The sequence below is a fragment of the Sorex fumeus genome, unplaced genomic scaffold (assembly GCF_029834395.1).
Source record: "Sorex fumeus unplaced genomic scaffold, SorFum_2.1 ptg000081l, whole genome shotgun sequence".
In the NCBI taxonomy this organism is placed as follows: domain Eukaryota; kingdom Metazoa; phylum Chordata; class Mammalia; order Eulipotyphla; family Soricidae; genus Sorex; species Sorex fumeus.
Genome location: NW_026606138.1, coordinates 4,286,327 through 4,310,567, shown reverse-complemented (window position 1 = coordinate 4,310,567; position 24,241 = coordinate 4,286,327). Strand labels below are relative to the sequence as shown.

The following is a 24,241-nucleotide window of genomic DNA, read 5'->3' as shown; positions in this document are numbered from 1 at the left end:
AAACAGGCTGACCCGAGTTTGATTCCTCCATCCCTCTCAGAGAGCCTGGAAAGCTACCAAGAGTATCTCGAACGCATGGCAAAGCCTGGCAGGCTACCCGTGACGTATAGTATATGCCAAACACAGTAACAACATGTCTCACAATGGAGACGTTACTGGGCCCGCTCGAGCAAATCGATGAACAACGGGAGGACAGTGCTACAGTGCATACCTTGAAGCAAACACAGGAGACAAAGAAAGAGTAATAGATGATTAGGAATAGAGAGAGAGAGACTGGAGTTGGGGGAGGGGGTTGTTGAAAGAACAGAATAAAAGAAGCAAAACCACAGCAAGCAGTATCTAAGGTAAAACAAGTCCTTCTACCTGACTAAAGTAAAGTGTCAGCACCACTTCTGCCTGGCCTAAATGTGCCTTCAGTGACATGGCAACCAGATTCTGGTGTGTTCATGCTGGGAATTCCTGATGAGTGGAATTCAAACACATGAAACATTTCTTTGTATAATATCTACTCGTGGAAAACACGCACCCTTGATGGAAAGTGAAATAATGAGCAGTGGCATCTAGGAAACCAGTGTGAAGTCAACGTGGTAGGAAATAAAAGTTCATCACCTCATGTCAGGCCCAGCACAGTGGAATGTAAAGTCACCCAAACACTTTCTTGTGTGACTTTTTGAGACACTTGTAAAGACACCTCCCTCCAGAGGAGAAAGTTAAGTAAGTGTTGGTTTGTGCAAAAAAAAAAAAAAAGTTGGGAATAGTTTCCCAAAGCTCAGGCCTTGAAGGAAGGTTTCCATTTATAGAGAGACACTCTGATTATTGAGACAAAGATAGCCTTGTTCATTGGCAGTCATGTAGCATGGAAATGGATGTTTTATTGAGTTTCTTTTCCTTCCTTTGTCCAGTTTGTGTATGGTGTTCTGACAAGTCAGGCAGCTGGAAGATGGCAGAGACATAGCCAAAGGGTTGGATGAAACCTGTGCCATCTTTCATCTCCCGATGCAACAGGGTGATGCCCCCTCACCAGTGGGATGTGAACTTTGTTCTGTTTTTTTTTCCCTGCAAGGAGCAGAGGGCTGCCTTATACGCTTCCTCTGGTAATCTTCCACTCATGACAGACAGTTGCGTCTGAGGTAGCTTGTCAGACCAGAGGTTTGCCCTGTGGAAAAATTCATCAGTGTGGAGTGCCCCCAGAGCCCCTGAGGTCCAGGAAGAGGGATTTTTTTTTTTGTCTTTTGGTTTTTGGGTTTTTTTTCTTTTTTTCTTTTCTCCTCAGGGCAGAGAAGCAAAACCAAGCTGGTTTCCATGGTGCTTTTGACAGCCTGGCGGCCCCCTCCCCTCTCCTCCCATCTGTGTGGCCTGCGAGAGCACATCTCTGGCCAGCTGGCTGTGTGAGATATATCTGGACTCAAATCTGCCACATAATGGTTTCTTCTTCTTTTTTTCAACAGTGCCTTGACAATTGTCTCCCTTTACATACTTAGTTTAAAAGATCAAGACCAACATATCCCAAATCTCCCTTCCAGGTGAGAGCTCTAGTCTTATTTTCTCTGGGGAGGAGTTTTGAAAGAATACCATCACTAACCATTTCCTTTTCCTGCAGCAATATCACAAGCTCTCAGAAACCAACTATGCTCCCCACAGCCTCCCCCTCAGGTAAGAGCTTCACAGTCTGGATTTCATGTGAAATTGTCCACCCTAGAAACCAGCCTTCACCTTTGAACTCCCTCCCCTTTTGCAGGACCCCATACATCTCTGGCCACCACACCATCCTTCCAAGTACCAGAAATCACTTTCTGTGAGATCCTGCCCTGTCAGGAGACTTACTGCTGTCCGATTTGGGAAACAAGAAGAAGCCTCTCAAGTTCTGTGCAAAGACAGACCAAGAGGAAGGAAATCCACCAGAAACCATGGGCGGGTAAAGGATGTTCAAGGAGAAACAACCAGGGCTTTGAGCCTGAGGGTTTTTTTCCTTGTCAATATTTACTTGAATAGTCTGTTAATGGTTCCAGATAATGATTCCACTCTCCTATTTGGGGTGGCAACATGTTTAAAAACACAAGTACACAGACTTGCAATCAGCTATAATACTGGGTTTCCTGCCCAAGGATGAGTTTTCAGTGGATTCAAGTGAAAGGGTCTCATTTGTCTGTTGCCAGCGAAGACTGTAATAGCAGCACAAGTGAAGTAATTATATGGGGAGATTTTTTGACTCACTTAGAATTTTTTTTTAAATGATGTAGTATCTGGGCTTTGTGCCCAAGCCAAGTAGGGCAAAATGTAAAAGACTCTGAAAACTCTAATGAGTTTAGGAGAAGCTTTAAGTCAGTGAAAAACATAAGGTTAGCATTCTACGATGAGGACAGCTTATTCCTCCTAGGGACTAGGGATAAGTGCTCTCTCTCTTATTTATCTCTCTCTCACACACAAACACACAGACACACACACACACACACACATATACAAATACACACACAGAGTGAAGCTTTACAAAGTGATACTCCTGTTAAAAAACTGTAGTAACTTGGTGAAAGTGTATTATTGAACTGGAGAGATAGTATTGGGGTTAAGGTGGTTGCCTTGCATGAAGCTAACTTGGTTTGATCCCTGGCATTGCATATGGTCCCTCAACCACTCTCAGGAGTAATTCCTGATCACTGTGCAGGAATTACTGAGCAAGCACTATGCACCACAGCGTGTGACCCAGCACCCTACATCCCCAAGTATAGTTATCTCTGTGAGATCAAATATAGTATATTAAAATATATGCTAATTGATTTCTTTTAGCAATATCCCCTATATATACCTATTAAAAAGCGTCTCAAATTATAATGATGACCACTGGATGCATATTAGAAGCATTACATGCTTATTAGTACAACTTTTCTATTAGGATGCAGTGGTAAAAACAGTTCCAAAATCATAATAGCAACTTTGTGTGACAAAATCTTATTTTTTGACTCCTTCTATATGTCAGATGTGGGTGTTGCTCAACTTGTGACTCAAGATAAGGCTGACAGATGTCATGGTCTCTGTGGGAGTGGTAATGGAGCGAGGTAAATGGGCACTGGTTCTTCACGCTCCCATCTAAAAAAAAGACACATGTTACTTCAGCGGACACTTTATTAGTCTAAGCCAAAGGCATTGGTCAAGTCTAATTTAAAAACAGTTGGTAAATTAGAGGCCTGACCTGTGTCTGAGAAAAGAACTGAAATATTTCTGAGCAATCCTAATGACAGCCACATAGAATATGCTCAGCGACTATAGTTTTAGGGCAGCCCTCTTTTCCTTTTTGATATTATTCCTTATCCAATATTTGAATAAATACCTTTTTATAAATCACCACCTTCCTCACAGTGATGTAATGAGGCATTGCTGTATATTAATCACTTACTTATTCTACATGAATAAATCCTTTAAGCCTCTCAAGTCTAAAGGGCATTGTTAATATGCCCAGTTTTTCCAATGAGGAAGGTGTTTCCCCACACTGATAGGAAGACATGTTCGGACTGTTTTAATTTTATTTGGGGGATGGGGATTATTTTGGAGACATCCAGCAGTGCTCAGGATACACCCTGGCGCTCTCTCTCTCTCTCTCTCTCTCTCTCTCTCTATATATATATATATATATATATATATATATATCTGTGTCTGTCTGTCTGTCTATCTCTATCTCTATCCTCTCTCTCTCTCTCTCTCTCTCTCTCTCTCTCACACACACACACAGTGGAGCTTTTTAAAGTTATTCTCCTATTAAAGAATTATAGTAACTTGGTCAAAGTGTTTTATTGGACTGGAGAGATAATACTGTGATTTAGCTGGCGCTGAGCTCAGTGATCTCTCTTAGCAGTCTTCAAGGGACCATTTTGAGTGCTGGGGATTTGAAGCCACATTGGCTGCATGCAAGGTAAATGCCCTGCCCACTGTATTGTCTCTGGTCCCTGTGCTATTCTTATGAAAGCTATTTTTTTTTAAATTGAATTTGGCAATAGATGCAATGCTATAGGCTGAGAATAAAGCTTGAGTGTGAAGGCGTCTAAGAGACAATACACTGGGGAGGGCTCTTGCCTTCCATGTGACCAACCAAGTCTGATCTCCCAGCACCACATATGGTCCCACAAGCACAGCAGGAGTGATCTCTGAGTTCAGAACCAGGAGTAAGCCCTGAGCAACACTGGGTGTGGCCAAAAACCAAGGCCGTGCTGGAGGGGGGTCTGGGAGTATGTGATAAAGGTTCAGTGTGAAGAGAGCAATACATTTTAGCCATTCATATTCTCAATAGTTTTAAATATGGGAAGACCCAGGGGTCAAGGAGAGAGCGTATGGATTTGGAGCACATTCCCTACTATCCTCACCCCATATGGACTCAAATTCCATCCCTGGCACTACACAGTTCTCTAAGCCTGTTGTAGCCCTGGTTGCCCCCAGCACTGTAGACCACAATTGTGTATCACTGGGAGTAACCCCTGAGTCCCCTAAGCACTGCTTGGAAGGCTCCCCAAAGCCTTTAACCCTTATGAAAGTCCATGGTTTCTCGTGGCTGGTAAATCCTCATTTTTTTCTTTGCTTTTCTATTCTTTTCTTTTTCTTTTTTGTTTTTTTTTCCTCCTGTTTGGGTTTGGGGCATACCCAGTGATACTCAGGGTTTACTCCTGATTGTGCACTCAGAGATCACTCCTGGTAGGCACAGGAGACCACATGTGCTGCTAGGGATTGAACCCGCATGGGTTGCGTGCAAGGCAAGCTGTACTCTTTATTTTTTCTTTTTGGGTCACGCCCAGCTATACTCAGGGGTTACTCCTGGCTCTGCACTCAGGAATCACTCGCGGCAGTGCTTGGGGGATCATGTGGAATGCTGGGAATTGAACCCGGGTTGGCTGTATGCAAGGCAAACGCTCTACCCACTGTTTTATTTCTCTAGCCCTGGAAAGCTATACTCTTTTTTTTAAATTTATTTATTTTTTATTAGTGAAACACCATGAGGTACAGTTGTAGACTTACAAGTTGTTGTGTTGTCCATGTAGTACCACTTGTATGTAAATTTCATGACTTCATTTTTTCTAACTGCTACATAGTACTCCATTGTGTAGATGTACCAAAGTTTCTTTAACCAGTCATCTGTTCTCTGGCACTCATGTTTTTTTCTATATTCTAGCTATCGTAAACAGTGCTGCAATGAACAAACAAGCGCAGATGTCACTTCGACTATACTTTTTTGCCTCTCCGGGGTATATTCCCAGGAGTGGTATTGCTGGGTCAAATGGGAGCTCAATTTCTCATTTTTTGAGAATCGTCCATACTGTTTTCCAAAAGAGTTGAACCAGTCGGCATTCCCACCAGCAGTGAAGGAGGGTCCGTTTCTCGCCACATCCGCGCCAACACGGGTTGGCAAGCTATACTCTTGCTCTGACTTTTACTCCCTTTTCTTTAGAGACCACTGTGGAGATACTTTGTGGTCTTTCCCAAGAGCAGTCTCGGGAAGAGACCATCTCCCCTCAAACTGCTTACTACCAGATCCTGGGTAGGATCAGAAAGGTTACACATGAACTCATCTTTATTTTCAACATCTCTTGACACTCACATTCACTCCTATAACCACCAAGTCTTCACATCAAGGGACAACTAGGGAGAAAAGTTCCCACAACTACTAGAGACGCTGTCGGACTACTAAACAAAGATCAGCACCGCAATACCGGGTCCTGTCTTCCTACACACACCTATTGGCTTCTCTGACTTAAATGGTAGTTAAGTTCGATCTTGACAGGCTTCCCTCTACACTGAGAAAAAGTACTTCCTGCTACACTCTCAAATGGAGAATCATGAAAAGCATTTCAATCGTCTGTTTGCTTTTACCTTTAGGATACAGGAGAACTTGAGGGGCTTTAGGGTGATAGAATGTCAGAGAGTAGCTATGCCAGTGGTTTTATGACTTGGGGGAAGGGGTGATGGGGCTTTCAATCAGTACTTGAGGCTCCACATCCTGTGACACTCCAATAACTGGATTGGTAGTTTTGATGCTGGGCCCAGTGGGGCAGTGATGCTCAGGTCCAATGGTGCTAGGGTCACCAAAGCTATTCCCATGGTGGTGGTGGGTGCGCCCAAGAGACTGGAGAAATCCAAGTAGTGCCAGGGTTGACTCCCAGGCCTTGTTCTTGCTATGTCATATGTGCATAGCCTCTGAGTTGTCTTCCCAGCCTCAGGCACTCTGATTTTTTTACCCTGAGAATAGCTGGACTTTTGCAGTTATTTGACTGAGAAAATACATAAAGAATACGCAGCTTCTAACTCAGTTTAGCTTTTAATTGAATTGCTATTTGTTAGTGCAACATCTGAAAAACAGGACAAGTATGTGAAAGAGATGCTATTTTTCAAAGCTGCCAACAAGGCCATAGAGCCCTTTGTGTAGTCATCTGAGATTCTAAAGTCAGCAAGTCAGGAGAAGCTCTGATTTATATCAGCTCTCTCATTTTATGAAATGACACCCAGATTCTGGAGTCCCACAGTGAGTTGTAGCTTATTGTAGCCCTGGTGGCCCCCAGCACTGTTGACCCCAATTGAGTATCACTGGGAGTGTCCCTGAATCCCAAGGTCAAATTGGAAATTGGCTTCCCAGTCTCCTTTCCACCTACTGTTCGGCCGCCATGTATTTGGGTTTGATGTACAGGAAATTAACTTTAGAAGTTGTGCAAAGTATCTAGTTCATGATGTAACTAGTCCAACCCTCTTTAACTTTGCCGCACCCATTGATGTGTGGGAAATTTCTGGGGGTCTGAGGAAAGGTACATACCTTCTGCTGATCCATTCTTCTGATCTGTGTAGGACACCTAAATCCCAAAGAGTTGAAAGCCAGAGAAGCATTATTTTCGACCCCATGGGTTTTTTGTTTGGTTGGTAGGTTTGGGTTTTAGAGGCACACCCAGTGATGCTCAGGGCTTATTCCTGAATCTGCTCTCAGGAATTAGTCCTGACGATGCTCAGGGAATCATATGGGATGCTGGTGATCAAACCCAGGTAGACAGCTTCCAAGGCCTCACCTGCTGTGCTATCTCTCCAGCCCCATGTTTTGAAGATATTGAAAAGCCAAATAAATAGCAAAGAATAGAAAAAAGTTGTTTTTTTTTTAATTCTTAGAAAAACTCTCAGTCAGATGAAATGTGGTTTCTATCCATTTAGCAAGCTCTGGCACACATTTATGAGACTTCTTCCTGAGGCATAAGACTACTAGTAAAATAAATGAGGGGAAATCAGTATTTTTATGATGTACTGAGCTTAAGACACTGTTCTTCTCTTGGATTAAATTGCTTGTGAGAAGGTTTATCCCTTTGCCCTCACATAATAAAGGTTTGGGTAAAACTAATCAAGAAGTGGAAAGTGGATATTTTAAAATATTGAGTTTTTACTCTGAGGAACCAGATGAATGCAATGGATTTGATTTGAAATCTATGGAACCAATAAAGATTTAAATAGATAGCAGAGTTAGATATTCCAAAGAGCCTGCAGAGAAAAACATCAATGGAATACTAGAGGTTTAAGAGATTTGGTAAAAATTGAAATAAGTCTCACAAAAGGGTTATCTGGAATTCATGCTTATTTTGCTTTGGAGACCAGAAATCTGATAAGAACAAATGTCTCCTACCCTCTTTTAAAAAAATAGTGGTTCCCAGATTAAAGCCCTCAGTCAGACTCATTTACTTTTTTCTTAGTCTGAATTTGGTTCAATAATCACTTAATCACTTAATCACTTAACTTCCCGTTAGTCGTCGATTTGCTCGAGCGGGCGCCAGTAACGTCTCCATTTGTCCCTGTCGCGTGCTAGTGTAGCCCAATGGCATCTCTTCGCTCCGGGAACATGGAGGGCCTCAAACCGATCGTTCATGACCTTGACAAAGAAGTCTGACCATCTGGTAGGTGGGCGGCCACGCGGTCTCTTGACATCCCGTGGAATCCAATCAAGAAGGGAGACATCCATGACATTGGCAACTATCGCCCGATCTGCCTATTGTCTGTCATCTACAAGTTGTTCACTCGAGTCATCCTGAATAGGATTGGCAGAACACTAGATGAAGGACAACCATGTGAGCAAGCAGGGTTCCGCAAAGGATTCAGCACCATCGACCATATCCACACGATAACCAAACTCATTGAGGTTTCTCGGGAGTTCAAGATGCCGCTCTGCTTAACGTTCATTGATTTAAAGAAGGCCTTTGATTCTGTTGAGACGGAAGCGGTCATTGAAGCCCTAGCCAATCAGGGCATACAAGCCCAATACATCAGGATCCTCCGTGAGCTGTATTGCGGATTCACTACCAGGATCTCACCATTCTACAAAGAAGTGATCGTTGATGTCAAGAGAGGGGTGCGGCAGGGTGATACCATTTCACCAAAACTCTTCAGTGCCACCCTCGAGAACATCATGCGACGACTGGAATGGGAAGGAATGGGAGTGAAGATAGATGGTCGGCAACTACACCACCTCCGCTTTGCTGATGACATTGTTTTAATAACACCAAACATCAGCCAAGCGGCACAAATGCTGGCCGACTTTGACCGTGAGTGTGGAAAGGTAGGACTACAGCTGAATCTTACGAAGACAATGTTTATGAGAAATAGCCTTGTTCCTGACGCCCCATTCGCTCTCAATGGAACGACCATCTCCGAATGCAACAGCTATGTGTACCTAGGTCGAGAGGTCAACATGACAAATGACCTGGCACCCGAGCTGCGCAGGAGGAAGAGAGCGGCTTGGAACGCCTTCAAGAACGTCGAAGAAATAGCTAAGAGGACGAAGAACCTCCGGCTCCGGGCACATCTCTTTGATTCCACTGTTCTTCCTGCATTAACATATGCCTCAGAGACCTGGGCCCTACGCAAACAAGATGAGAACGCCATTCAGGTCTCCCAAAGAAGAATAGAAAGAGCTCTGCTTGGAATATCACGTTTCACTCAAATGAGAGAACGAATCCGGAGTTCTGACATCCGTCGACGATCAAGGATCAGGGACGCTGTCTCATTTGCCAAGGTGTCGAAAATCAGATGGGCTGGTCACGTAATGAGATTTAAAGACGACCGTTGGACTAGAGCTGTTACTGATTGGTTCAATAAGGAAAGAACAAAGATATCCAAGATGCCATATTGGGACTCAAACTCTCGCCTCCACCAGTTTTTGCGTTGTGTTATAGTCACACAACAAGACAGGCTTTGGTAGAACACCACCTTATTTAATTTTATGATTATTTTAATTTGGGGGCACTGGCCTCAGCCCAGTGGTGCTTGGGGCTCTGCTTGACTTTGTGCTTAGGAGTAACTCCTAGCAGCACTAGAAGACCATACACAATGCTGAAGATCTACCTGGAGTCAGCCATACATAGGCAAGAGCAAGTGCCTTACTTCCTGTACTATCTCTCCAGACTTGGATATCATCTTAAATATCTTCTCTCCTGTGTTTTATTTAGTTTCATGGGAGTTCTCATCAGCTGATTGTGAAAAATATGTGACTTTAACCAAGAAAATCACTGGAAATGCAGATGAACTCTCTAGAAAGAATTGCTAGAGGGCATTTATAAAATGAGCATGAGCCATGCATGACTGCAGAAAAATTTATGGCTTTCCAATAAGCAGCCTCTTGCCCTGAAGAGTCTTGCTTCAGAGCAGTGACAAATGGAAGGTGTCTGACTGGAGCCGGAAAGTGTTTTTTCAACCCTGCTATTATTGAAAAGCAATGACCTTAATTCTAATCTACAAGATTATCTTGTTTTTATGTAACTGTTAAGAACTTTTACCCCCACCAGAAACTGAATTTTGTCCTAGGAGGTGTTAAAAACCTGTTTCTGTGGGCAGAGGCAAATCTGTCATTTCATTGCTAGAATTTCTAATGAGTCTTTTTACTGCAAATTCAGCAGTATGTAGAACAATAGGTAAGGAGGAAAGTGAATAGTTCTGGTTTCTCCTTCCCACATGTTTATGCCTTATTTGCCTTGTAAATTCCCAGCCTTCTGTTGGAGTAATCCAAGGAAAACACATAGCAAGATTCTTGTACTTAAAAATTATCATGGAAGGGTTGGAGAGATAGTTAAGGCATGTACCTGGATAGAGTGTAAGACACATGCTTTGTTCACAGCCCACACTGGTTTGAAACCCAGCACCACATGGTCCCTGAGAATCTTTGGGTGTAGCTCTAAGCACCTGGGCCTCGTTAGCACACTGGGGAGACCCACCAAATAAAAAAGAAATAATTATTAAGGGAATAGCTCGAATCCAAGAAACCGGGAGGACTTTTAGACAGCACATATATTCATACATACGTAAAGTAAAATAAATATCCAATTTTCTAGAAAATTCTCAGGTACCAAGGTCCATTTCTTCTGTATTTATGCTTTCCCTTTGTTGCTGTTTTTGGCAATGAGCTGAGTTTGCACATATGCCTGGCTGCGGGGCTTGTGCTCTCGGCTGCAATGCCCACTAGACTTGTACACTTTTAATTGCAGGATTCAAATGCACTCTGGCTTAGCGGGGTTTGCATTCCTGGCCACAGCTCTTGCGCATCTTTTGTTTCTGTGCTTGCATATGCCTGGCACCCTGTGTCAGAGATCACACATTCTGCGGTAGGGCTGGAGTCCCAGATGGCAGTGGCCTTACACTCAGCATCCCTACACTCAGAATGTGTGGGCAGCTCCAGGGATCAAAATTGCGGCCTCATGCTTGCAAGGCAGGTGCTTTTAGCCACCAGAGCAGCCTCCAAGGTCCTGTTTCTTCTTAATGGAAAGCACTGAGTTAAGATGTTCGGGAAACATGTCACTTTCATGTTCCATCTCGTTCCCGTCCACCAGTGGGTGAAGAAGGAGCTCAGCTTCCACACCCATTCCCAGCATCCATTGGCACCTTTCTGCACTTTTTAGATACATTTTGAGTTGTTTCCATATCTTTGCTATTGTACTATGTGCAGCGATGTTCATAGGTTGGCATATATCCTTTGGAATTAATGTTTTTGTGCTCTGGGGATAGATGCCAAGAAGTGGTATCACTGGGTCTTACAGTAGTTCTATTCCTTTCTTTTCCTTTCATTTATTTTTTTGATAGATCTTCATTTTGTTTCACATAAAGACTGAACCAGATAACATTCCCACCACTGGATGAGGATTAGTTTGTTACCACAATCAGCCCACACTGGCTATTTCCAGACTTTTTGATATGTGCCATTCTCACAGGCCAAGATACACAAACAACCCAAACGCCCAGTTCAAGTCAAGAAGTTGTGATATTCCAGGAAAGAGCAAAAGTATTCAATTTGCAGCAACATGGGTGAAATTAGAGATTATGATTAGCGAAGTCACTCAGAATGAAAGAGATAGATACAGAATGATCTGTCTCAAATGTGGGACTTAGGATTCACAATGAAGCAGCAACAAAATGCCCACAGGCAACAAAATGGGGGAACTGATCCTCATAATTAAGTTGGGGGATTCAGAGGGAGGGTGCTAGGGTCTTTGGGAAAGGGAGGAGGGAACATTGGTGATGGGTGTGGTATTGGAATTATGTGCATGAGAAACCATTATCAACAGTATTGTATCACTGTGTCATTGTCATCCCTTTGTTCACCGATTTGCTCACTTGGGCGCCAGTAACGTCTCCATTTGTTCCAGCCCTGAGATTTTAGCAGCCTCTCCTTACTTGTCCTTCCCAATGGTGCCAGTACCGGTGCTGTATTGGAGACTCTTTCAGGGTTAGGAGAATGAGACCTGCTATTGTTACTGTCTTTGGCATATCAAATATACCACAGGGAGCTTGCCAGGCTCTGTTGTGCAGGCAGGATACTCTCAGTAGCTTGCCAGGCTCTCCAAGAGGGACGAAGAATGTATATAAGAGAATACAAGCAAGTATGTTAAAACCAAACACACGTGTGCTACTTTAGATACATCAGTGGGCTAGAGTATAAGAGGTTGTATGGCGGCCAGGAAATACTGCATCGCTCTCTTCTGGGAGCTTGGTTTTATAGTCTCTGGATCTTGGCCAAGGCTGATGGGATTACATGGCGCTGTGAGCAGTTTGTGGGTGTGACTGCCAAGATACTGGAAAATGGGGGATCTGGGTGGAGGAGGCCCAGTCCCGATCCGAGCAGGCTTGGAGATCTCAGCTCCGGGTCCCATACACCTGGGTTCCTTGCTGGTTCCTTCATGCGTGAGGGTCGTCCAAGTGTGTGGAGAGTGGCCTTAAGCGTGGCTGTGGCTGGGTTCTGGAGGTTTTTGGCTGCCAGGGTTCTGCTTGGGTTCTGGAGGGAAACTCAACCCGCCCTCCTCCGAGGGGCCCCTGTGGCGTGGGGGCAGGAGGTTCTGTGGTTTACAACAGTATTGTAAACCACATAATCCCAACTAAACACAATTTTTTTTAAAAAAAGATACATTTTGGATTGGAGAAAGAGTACAGGGTTTAGAGCACTTGCACTAAATGCAGCTGGTCTCCACTTGATCCTTGGCACCACATACAGTCCACAGAGCACTGCCAGAAGTAACCCCTGAGCACAGAGCCAGGAGCAAGTCCTGAGCACCACAGGTAGGCCCATGAAGGAAAAACACAAACAAAAGTAAAAATTCAAAATACATTTTTTTTTCATTTTTTAAGGGGCTGAAGCAATAGCACAGTGGGTAGGGCGTTTGCCTTGCACGCAGCCAACATGGCCGACCCGAGTTTGATTCCTCCACCCCTCTAGGACAACCCGGCAAGCTACCGAGAATATCTCGCCCGCGGCAAAGCCTGGCAAGCTCCCCGTGACGTATTCAATATGCCAAACACAGTAACAAGAAGTCTCACAATGGAGACGTTACTGGGCCCGCTCAAATAAATCGATGAACAACGGGGGGACAGGACATTTTTTTCAGAGCCTTTACTATCATCTTTATACTAACATTAAAAGAATGTCAATCTTTTCAAAATTGCTTTTAGGAAGGGGGGGGAGTAGATAGCTCAAAGAGTTGGAGGGCACACCTTGCATGCAGAAGCATTGAGTTCAATCCCCAGTACCGCATGGCTACCTCCTCCCTCACTGCAACACTTCTGAGTGAGCTCTGGTGAAGTTTAAGCATAGTAAAAGTCTAAAGGGAAGGATCCCCTAAGAACCCCCAAGCACTGCCTGGGAGGTCACAACAAACAATATAGTGCCCTAAATTGCTTTTCAATTCCCTTTGGTTCTAATAGGGGCCTGATCACGCCTTGGGCTTTTTTCCCACTAGCAAGTTCAGACCCACACAATCTGATTCTTTTCTTCATTTTGCTGCAGTTCCACCCTTATCTTGAGCTTTATGCTTGGTTTTCTTCTGTGTAAATGCCGTTGTACTCATCTACAGAGGATTTAGAGAATACTCATTGAAGTTCCCTATTCTAAACCATTGTCAAGGACAAAATTCACAGCATGCTATATGGTGAGACAGGTAACTAGCCTGTGGGGATGGTATGATATCTCATGGATGGAACACCAGAGAGGCAGCCCAGTAAGAAATGCAATGGTCCACGGAAGGAGGTAGTTATGAGTGAAAGGGATATCATCTCCCAGAGTGCTTATAGTGCTCCATGTGCTAAAACTGCTGTAACTGAATCCTGGGTGAGTCCAAGAACAGAAATTTGTGACCTTGCAGTTCTGATTTTTGTTGTTGTTGTCATGTTGTTGATTTGATTGTTTGGGGGCCATACTTTGCAATGTTCAGTGCTTCCTCCTGGCTCTGTGCTCAGTAATCACTCCAGGTAGGGATCAGGGGACCATATGGAATCCTGAGGATTGGCCAGGTGCAAGGAAAATGCCCTACCTGCTGTGCTATCACTCCAGCCCATGCTTTAGGTATCCTTGGCTTTTCCTCTTCAGAGTCATGCCCTTCACTTTGGGGGTATCTAATATCTAGAGATACTACTCAGATAAGGCTTAGGTGCTGCCCTCGCACCTTATTTTTGCTTCATTCCCCTGTTGTAGGCCCTGGCCCTAAACACAGTCATTTTAAGAGGTGAAGGCTTCATTGTATGTAAGAATTTAAAATACAAACAGAGAGATTCTAGAAGAGTGAGAATTCACTAGAGCAATAAGAAATGGGTAGGTATTGAATGGGTCAAGGGTGAGAGAGAAATGGTGGGGTGGGGAAACATTCAATGGACAAAACTAGGTCATCATTGAGTGTATTTGCATCCTGGCCAAGAATTAAATACTGACAATATTTTTTTCTTCTTCAGAAGAGAGAAATACATCATTCCTGGCAAGAAGTACACTCACCAGCCCTGATTGGGGGAGTGACTGTAAGTCCACACTTAAGTGATTCTTTTTTGGGCTTTGTGGAACCATAGAGTGAGGAGAGACTGTAAATCATTACTGGAGGGCAGAGGAGGGCCTAGGACTGCAACTTGCAGGGTCACAGTTTTATGATTGATGACAGTATTACCTTTAAGGAGGCATTAAAATGATTGCCAACCACCAGGGAAGGTGTGGTTGATTTCCATGAATTTTAATAATTGATCTGGACTCCCTGCCCTCTTCTTATCTCCTGAATATGTCTTTGATTGTTTTCTCATATTTTAAAGTGTTACTAACCAGATTTAATTTTACACTGCACTCTACATTTTAAATACATTTCAATATAGTAGGTGTATAATGCTCCCAAATTTCTTTTGGATGTGATAGGGGCCTAGAGACTTGATTGGTTTTCTTAACATTAACTGCATCAAAAAAAAAAAGTCTTCTTCTAGTTTTCAATTTGAATGCAAATGAAATCCATTTATCTAGGAAACTCTTTTGTGTTCTTCCATTTAAGGAATCTACTAGAGGACCAATATTCTTTAATCATCTCCATTTTTTTCTCAATTCAGGGATTGATACAACCATCAGTTCTATTCAGATTATGGAAATCCAGCAGATAATAGATGCCCGGTATTGCAGTAGAAGTCTCCAGTGTGGGTAGGTAAGCTTCGCCATAACACTCCAGTTGTTCATGGAATTTTCCTAGTGCTCAGAGTTTTTGATACTAGCTAAATAGCTAAAGCCATGTGTTAAAGCCAACGTGTGTTACAATGCTCCTTAAATGAAAACACATTTGTTACATGGAGGATGGATGAATTATAAAAAGTTGCTACTAACAAGTGTTATTAAACCCTGGCCATCATGACTCCCAACTCCTATACTTTTTAATAGGTCCAAAGCAAAAGAAGCTTAAGGTGGTGGGGGATAGGGGCGGGGGTGGGGACACAGTGACTATTCCCCCCCTTACACTATATAAACATTGTGGTTTACAAAACTGCTCATGATGTTTTGTTACAGACATTTAATATACCAATACCAGTCCCACCAACATTGCATCTTCCCCCCACCATCATCTCCACTTTTCCCAATCACCCATTAAGCTTGCCTCCATAGAAGGCTCTCAATAATTTATTTAATATTGCTTGATATAAATAATTTCCTAAAGAATGATCAAAAATGTTTCCTTAGAAGAAAGTTAGTGAAAATTCTATCTCACCATGAAGACATTAAGCCCTAGTATAAGAGATTACTAAACTGTTGCTACAGGTTAAGCTTTCTGTGTTTATATTTTGTTAATCGAGATTGGTTGCCTTCTACATTACTTCCCATTCAATCTGATGTGCTACTCCTGGTTTATCAATGTTGATAAGAGGCCATGCACTCCAGGAAATTCAAAATTTTTAATGGGGTAATACAGCTGGAGTTAAGTTTTTTAACTGGGTGATGGCTTTGGGGCATGTGGATGACTTCCAGGGCTTAGGTATCCTTCTGAGAGCACGTACCACAGACATTGAGCTTCTAGTAAATTTTATAGACAAGAAAAATATTATTACTAGTGACTCCAAGTTATGTGAACTGATATTTGCTTATTTTACTGACAAGGATGTCCCTAGTTTGATTGCTGCAAAAATCAAGTTTATCTTCACTTTTTCAGCTTAAGAGGGGAAAATGTAGGCACTGCCAAAATTATAAGCAGTACTTGTCTCAAGTGTATGCCATATCACCAGCACTAAGGCGTGGATGCTTTCAGAATACATAGTCCAAGGACTTGTAGGAAACACAATATGCACATTGTAGACACTGAGAATGAGCACTTCTTTTTCTCTATGTTATTTTGGGTTTTAAACTACATAGGTGGTGCTTAGGGTTTTGTCGTGGCTTTGGGCTAAGGAATCAACTCTTGTGGGGCTCAGGGCCATATGTGGTGCATGCCAAGGACTGCCCTGGGTTGCATATGCCAAGTAAACACCCTACTCACTGTACTCTCTCTATGGCCCTTATTTTAATTTATCCTATCTTTCTTTTATTTGATTAATAGACATTTACTTGGCTCTATAGTTTGAATAGGTGTCAAGTCTGGATTCTCAGACTTCACATCTTTTTTTTTCTTTTTTATTAATTTTCAAATTTAATTTTATTTTTATAAAGTGGGCTGGAGCGATAGCACAGAGGGTAGGGTGTTTGCCTTGCAAGCGGCCAACATGGCCTACCCAAGTTCAATTCCTCTGCCCCTCTCGGAGAGGCTGGCAAGCTATCAAGAGTATCTTGCCCACACGGCAAAGCCTGGCAAGCTACCCCGTGATGTATTCGATATGCCAAACACAGTAACAATTGTCACAATAGAGACGTTACTGGGCCCGCTCGAGCAAATCGATGAACAACGGGAGGACAGTGACAGTTTATAAAATAGTTCACAATATTTGATTACATTTAATATTTGAACACCAATCCCACCACCATTACACCTTCCCACCACCATATTTTGGATGTCTCCATCCTAAACCCCAACCCTTGCCCTAAGGCAGAACTAAAATAATTTATTTTGTATTGTTTGTTATGAATAAACTTCTGAAAATGCTCCAGAAACGTTTCCTTAGAGAAAAGTGCATGGATTGTTGTATTTCACCCAGGGGCCATTAAGCCCTATTATAAGCGATCACTGACATGTTTTGAAGGTTGAGCCTTGTGTGCTTATATATTGAGAGATACCGATATTTGTATATCTATATATCTATAAAATATATTTCTCTCTAAGATTATTTGACTTCTACTTTAAACCCATCAAATGTGGTGCACCACTCTTAGAATGTAAGTGGTGTAACAGATAAGATGTCCAGGGATAGATTCACTCGTGGGTAAGGCTCAGCCTGAGCATGTGGAGAGGGGCCGTGACCAGGGCACCAGTTGAGTTCTGGAGGTTTTTGGTTGTTGGGGTTGGGTCCCTTGAGGTGGGAAGGGGCCTGACCTGCACCCTCTGGGGTGCCCCAATGAAACAGTCTGGCATGGAGTCCGGTGGCATGGCTATGGCGAGTCGTTTTATGCTCTCTTCTGAGAGAAGGACAATGAATCTCTGGATCGTGGCCATTGATGAGATTATCTGGCACCAGACAGAGGTGGCTTGTGGGTGTGACTGCCAAGTTGTAGGAAATAGGGGGAGGTGGGCGAAGGTCACTGATTCCAAGGTCCATTAAACCCAGAGTTTTCAGTCACAAGTCCCACGTGCCTGGGTTTTCTATGATTTCATTGGTGGGTGAGACTCAACCCGAGTGCGTGGAGAGCAGCCGTGAGCATTTCACATCTTTTTCAACCCAATACAACTTGGGCATCAAGTTGATGTTGCTGCATTTAAAATATAACCTGTAGGAACATTATAATTTGCTTTCTATCTTATACTCATTGTCTCGTTGAATTCTCACACAATGCCTATAAAGTAGGTATTACTTGCTTTTGATTTGTAATTTGTCTTCCTGCTGTTCAGAGCTTGAACAAGCCAGAAACTGACATTAATTCATGTGGTAGAGTGACATGATTAAGACAAACAGGTTGATTCAAGTTCAAAGACAAGCAGGTTAATTCAAGTTCAAATTCTAGAACTTCCAAAGGATGTTTATTCATTTTGTCTTTGTGATTCTCATCACCAAGATGGGGAAATTACTGCATAGGATTGTAGTGAAACATGTTGATTTTGGAGGCATAAAGATAGTAGAAAGTGAATTTTATTACTTTTAGCTTCTTTCAATTCAACAAAGTTCTCCTGACAGCATTTTTATCTTTCTTTTAACCTGTTTGTTTGTTTGTTTGTTTTTGTGCCATACCTGGCTGTATTCAGGGCTGACTCCTTGCTCTGAACTCAGGAATTCCTCCTGTCAGTCTCAGGGAACCAGGTTGGGTTCCAGGAGTCTGGGACTAACCTTGTGTAAGACAAATGCCCTACCGGCTGTGCTATTGCTCTGGCCCCTCAATTTTCTTTCTTTTTGCTTTCATATTTCATCAACTTGATAGAATGTTCATTAAAGAGAACCTAATGTGGACTGACTCTTTTTCTCATTAATCTGGTTTCTCTGTAATCATCAAGAGATGGGTAACCCATCAAGAGATGAGTAAGTCATAGGAGAATTTGTATTGGATTCATTTGTTCTTTTTGTTTTTTATTTGTTTTTTTGATTGTTTGTTTGTTTTTGAGGTCACACCCAATGGTGTTCTGGGTTTATTTGTGGCTGTGTATTCAGGAATCATTCCTGATGGTGGGTGGGCTGGGTTCGGGGGAAGCATATAGAATATTGGGTTGAATCCTGGTTGGCTATGTAGAAGGCAAGTGCTCTCTGCCTGCTGTTCTGTCTCTCCAGCCTCAGTTTATCTTTTTGCTGGACTTTTTATGTCATAATATGAATCAAAGACACTTTCCCCTGCACCCCAACTATCCTTCTTAAGGAGAACAATAAACATTACTGTCTGACAATGTTCTCTATTACCAAATGGTAATTAGGACTATAATAATTTTAGTTGCTTCGAATTCTTTTTTTTATTTATTTTTTTATAAAATTTTTATTAGTGAAACACCATGAGGTACAGTTGTAGACTTATATTTGTAAACTGCAAAGTAGTTCCTGATAATGTTGCTTAAAGGAGTGCTTTACAATAGAAGACCTGGTATTTATTATGTCCCACACTTCTTTCCAGAAGAATTGTTAAAGGCCTTTGCCTTATTTGTCTTCTGAAATCTAAATGTCCTTATGGAGAACTAAAGTCATTTCCTGTGCTTTTGTTCTCTGCTTTTAGTTTGGAATTTGACTTTCTAATCATTTTGTCTGTATATTATATAAAAAAGTATAAATATTTGTGGTATATTTTATTTATAAGACTGGAAAGAGATCACTCTGAAATTTGATAGGTTTGTCTCTGACAAACATAAAACTCTACTCTGTTAAACTTGATTTACTGTATTTATTGATGCAGAATTTTCCAAGTTGATGTACATAATGAGCAACAAAATGCCTTTGAGGTCTTTCTTGCACATTTTAACTTGTGATTTTATTTTTTTTCTATAATTAGGTCTGGACATTACAATTATAACATTCCTGTTAATAAGTACACACCCACCAATGTCAAATTCTCTCTGGAAATCAAGTAAGTGCATAGTTTTAAAAACAAGTGCATTTTTATCATTATTTGAACAGTCAGTGTGAATTTAGTTCACAATTTGATAATAAGTTAGGATGTGGAAAGCTATCAGTCCAAACGAGTGATGGCTGGGTTGAGAGTTAGGCCAGCAAAACTGGTTTTCATAACAAAGCTGGAATCATCTAGACTCTCGTGGAATGAAGTGACACTAAGAGACACGCACATCTGCAAAGTAGAAATGATCTTGCACTTGCTCCTCACCAACTGCAGAACTGCCCTGGGTGTGTCCTTGTAAATGAAGCTGGAACAAGTGTGCAGCCTCCTATGAACCCACACTGAAGGGTGGATCATGTATTTCTTTGTGAGTTCTTGGCAGCAATGCCAGTGCAGACAGCACACACTTTCCCAGGGGTGAGTGTGGAGATGCAAGCAGAGGGAGAAAGGGAGTCTGAATTTGGAATTCAGCACACCAAAAGAGAATTCAAATTTTGATCATTTCTTACTAATTCTATGATCTTGGGGGAAAATACTTATCTTCTTTGAGCTGCCATTTATTCATCGTAAACGAAGTTTACTGTATTATGGTAGGCACAGCTGTGGTGGGAATCACAGTTAGTAACAGTGAAGTGAATACCTACCGTTTGCTGAGCATAGACTATAAGCCAGATATTGAACATTTTAATATTGGGTTTTAAATAATCATCACAACAGTTTTCTGAGGTTGTCAATTTTTATTCCCTATTGTGTCCTTTTCAGATGAGAACACAAGTTAGAAGGCAAAAAAAACAAAAACAAAAACAAAAACAAAACTGTCTTGAAACTAGTCAGTGCATGGTAGAGCTGGCCTTTTAATTCAGCCTGTCTCGTTAGCCATCACGGCCTCCCTGATGAGAGGAAATATGTAGGGCTAGAGATCCCTTTTGGCACATGATCAGCGCCCATAGTGGTTTTTATTATGATCATCTTTCCCCCAAGTCACGAAACTCTAATCTACTCATCAAATACCTTCAATCATGACAGTACTTTCAGATTTGTGACCCACTCCACTCAAAAATCAGTTGTAAGCTATTATTCTCCTCTAATAGGGTGATAGAGGGGGTGGGGTGGGGAATCTGGTGAACACAGTCTATCCATAACAGTTGTTATCTGGGACTGACATTCTTTCCATGACAATCAGATATGAGCCAGCAGGCTGCCATCAGCAAGCATTGCATAATAAAATGCATATTTGGAAATTTGAGTCAATTTTCAAGTAAACATTAGACCCTCTTCTTGTCACGTTTCCATTGGAGCTGCTTTTTTTTTTTTTTTGTCAAATTCCCGTCAGATTCCCTTCTTGTCAAGGTGCATAGCCTAGTAAGGAGCTGGGAACCGCTTCTCCATTGGCCTCTTCTTTTCTTTGTCTCTTGAAGCACAACAGAGCCATTGATAGTCTTCCAGTGCAAATTCACCCGTGGAAATATATGCTTTCATAGTAAAAGGGAAGCCAAAGGGATGCAAAGCCACCAAGAAGTCTCCCAAATGATGACACAGGTAACCACCATCATTTCCGGATCCTCAGTATGATATCCCTATTCTAAAAGAAACGTGTCTGGTATTAGTATGTCTCACAGCTTCTCATCCCCTGCTCAGAGGAAGCTGCAGCCCCAGGTCAGAGATTTCTCCTAGCCTGGCCGTCCCTGGTCACAGGGATTTGCTCAGCCTCCACTGTGTGTCTTTGAGAAGCTGTGACTCCTACCAAAAGCCATTGTCCCAGTTACCCCTCCTAGTCCAGGAAGCGCTGTCTCAGCCCTTACACTCTTCCCTTGGGATAATAGATGTGGTTATGAAGTGGATCTCTCTTTTGCTGTTTAGGGGTATCAGCACATATGGAACCTTGCTGTGGCCCCTTTCTTTGATAGTGCCTACCACTTCCGTGTTGCTGCCCCGGTAAGCTTTTATATTTCCCTTTTCAGTGAGAAAGAAAGAAAGGAATGATTGAATGAAGAACGAAAACACTTAAATGACAGTCCATCCTTACATTAATCACTCTCTTTTCCTTCCTATTCTGACAGGATTTAGCGGACTGTTCAACAGATCCTTATTTTGCTGGGATATTCTTTACAGATTACTTCTTTTACTTCTATCGACGCTGTGCCTAAATTATTCAAGTTTGGCTAGAGACTTTACCAAAGGAAATACTAAGAAGTTTCGTTCGTGGTAACATCTCGCAAGTTCTTTCTTCTTTTAGTGAAACAGTCACATTTCGTGCCGATGGACTTTTTGAGGCTTCATTTCCTAACAGTTTTGAGAAATGAATGAGGAGAATAAAGCGTTCGCTGAAACCTGAGCTAATGTGGAGTTTGATTTTGCCATGTATCTGAAGAAAGCATTTTCTGGAGTAAATAAATGGCTCAGGTGAAGTTGAAAATACTGCATACTGTGTAAAGGAAGCTGTGAGGCCAAAATAAGCAGGTTTAGCTTTACTTTGCCTTAAAACACTTCAAAACCTTTGAGGGGGAAAAAATGGCACATTTTGCCCTGTCAACTTGGTTGCACTAAACTAGATTTTTGAGAATGTGTAATATGGGGAGAAAAGGATGGTGCCTGGTGCTGAAATCGCATTTAGGTAAACTATTATTAGCTGTGTGTGCACAGCACATTCCTATGTTACATACGCTAGAAATCTCATACAGAGAAACAGTTGCAACTTGCTTTACCATGCTTATTGATACTAAGCTTCCTGTGTAGTTAGAAATGTCCTTTAAAGTCTTATCTGTGACTGGTCTTTAAGGTAGGCCAGACAATGGAGGCTCAGGGAGCTTTATTTGAGCTTCCAATTGTTACTACTTTTTTGGGTCTATTTTGTTTTTTGCTCTCCCACTTCAGATGTGGGTTTCTTTTACAGGGCACGAAAGTCCATCTCCATTGTTTACAACCAAATTAAATTCCACTTGAGGGGTAGATTTCCCAACTTAGACCGGCCAGAAATCTGCTTGTCTTTTCTAAATTCTGAATTCTGATGGGAAGGAGACCCGGGGGTTGGGGGGGGGGTGGGGTGGGCACAGGGGAACAAAGGGAGTGTTGACCCACAGACAGTGGTTACTCCTGGCTCTGTGTTTAGAAATCACTCTTGGAAGTGCTTGGAAGTTCATATGTGGTGCTAGGGGTTGAAGCCTTATGCAAGGTATGTACCTTATTTCCTGTATTTTCCTTCCATCCTGGGCCCTGAATTTGATGTTTTATCATCTTCTGCCTGTCAGACCTGGAAGGATTCTACCTCTCCAAGTTAGTTCTTAAAAGGTAATGGCCCACTCACTCACCCTTGAGTGATTTTCAAAAACAAATCAAAGCCAGAGGCTATACCCACTCTGCCTTCTTTATCAGGTTCTCACATTACCCACCATTCCTAATCACCCAGGGACCAGGGACCAGATAAAAAGAGGAAGTCCTTAGGGCACAGAGCTTACTGAAACAGTCAATCCAAACCTGTTTACCCTGCCTTGCCTGTTCCATGCAGAAACCGCCACAAAGGCTCTTGTTCTCAGTTCTTCCCTCTCCTGCTGCCTCCTGACCAACCCTGGGGTTTTCCCATGTGACCTCCTAGACATGGCATTGTCCCCTCCTCTTGGAACTTGTGAGCAACAAGTGACTTTTTTTTAAAGCAGCAGTCATCTCTTGATCTGCTGACTTTTTAGATTACCCCAAGTTTCTAATGTTACACTAAATCTTAGAAGACAGAGATGCAAGCCACTGTAGTTCCAGGTAATAGTACTGATGGTTGGCCGATTCCTCTGACTTTTATTGTGGTTCATAATTTATAATAAAAAATATATTACTGTGCTCTTTGTCCACTCTTTTAAACTCCTAAAACCCTTCAAGTGCTTTTTAAGAGTTTGTAAGTGCTGAGAGAAAGATATCTTTCATTTTGTTTTGTTTTGGGCCACACCCGGCAGTGCTCAGGGCCTATTCATGTAAGCCTGGCAAGCATCCTACTCACTGTACTATCTCCTGTACTACCTCTTCAATGCCAAGAGAAAGGTATCTTTTGTTATGTTGGCAATTTGATTTTTGGAAACAACTAAGGATATGGGCTGAGTGCCAAGAAAACCAGCCCTATAATTGACAGGTTGAAACTTTCAGTCCCATGCTCAGAGACCTCCATGGAAGGAAGAGGGGTTGGAGGCTAAGTTCAATCACCAGAGGCCAATGATTTAATCAATTGTGCCTATGTAATAAGTCCTCCATAAAAACCCCAACCACGAGGTTCAAAGCGTTGCACCCTTTTCCTTTTCCCACACCTGGCCTGATGTAGTTGGCTCTTCCTTTTATAATAAGTGAGTAATCTGGTACATAAATATTATTCTGGTTCTATGAGTCCATCTAGCAAATGAATTGAAACTAAGGAGAGGTTTGTGAGAATCTCAGATCGGTGGCAAGTCTACCAGAAGCAAAGAGGCCAGCCTGGGCTTGTTAACTGGGTGGTCTGAAGTGCTTGGGACTGAGCCTTAACCTGTGGAATCTGATGCTCTCTCCAGGAAGAATGTGCCAGAATTGAGTAAAATTGTAGAATATCCAGCTGGCCTGTGAGAACTGGTTGTTGTTGTGAGATGAGATGCTCCTGCTTTTCAGTGAAAATTGAGGGTCCCTAAACATTTAGCCTGTGAATCAATTAAAACGAGATCATTGGGGAATGGGGAGATAGCTCAGCAGGTTAAATAATGATGATCCCAGGAGACATCCCAAGTATACAGCCAAGAGTAGTCACCAAACACTACCTGGTATAGCCCCCAAACCAATAAATATATTCAATCAATAAAATTAGACAGTTGGGTTATTTTCCCTTACAGTCATTAGTAGCAACAATCTATCCTC

At 42.3% G+C, this 24,241-nt stretch overlaps 1 protein-coding gene across 1 annotated transcript in view; it reads left to right on the top strand.

Annotated features, from left to right (window-relative positions):
* The window catches only part of MYRFL (myelin regulatory factor like), a 167,849-nt gene extending 146,223 nt beyond the window's left edge, over positions 1-21,626 (top strand). The window contains exons 17-25 of the mRNA XM_056130686.1: positions 1,449-1,523; positions 1,601-1,653; positions 1,739-1,915; positions 14,206-14,268; positions 14,836-14,923; positions 19,319-19,393; positions 20,800-20,920; positions 21,242-21,316; positions 21,442-21,626. Of these exons, the coding sequence (XP_055986661.1) occupies positions 1,449-1,523; positions 1,601-1,653; positions 1,739-1,915; positions 14,206-14,268; positions 14,836-14,923; positions 19,319-19,393; positions 20,800-20,920; positions 21,242-21,316; positions 21,442-21,528 (814 nt within the window). The 3' untranslated portion in view covers positions 21,529-21,626. The remainder of the gene's footprint in view (positions 1-1,448; positions 1,524-1,600; positions 1,654-1,738; positions 1,916-14,205; positions 14,269-14,835; positions 14,924-19,318; positions 19,394-20,799; positions 20,921-21,241; positions 21,317-21,441) is intronic.
* The last annotated feature ends 2,615 nt before the right edge of the window (positions 21,627-24,241 follow it).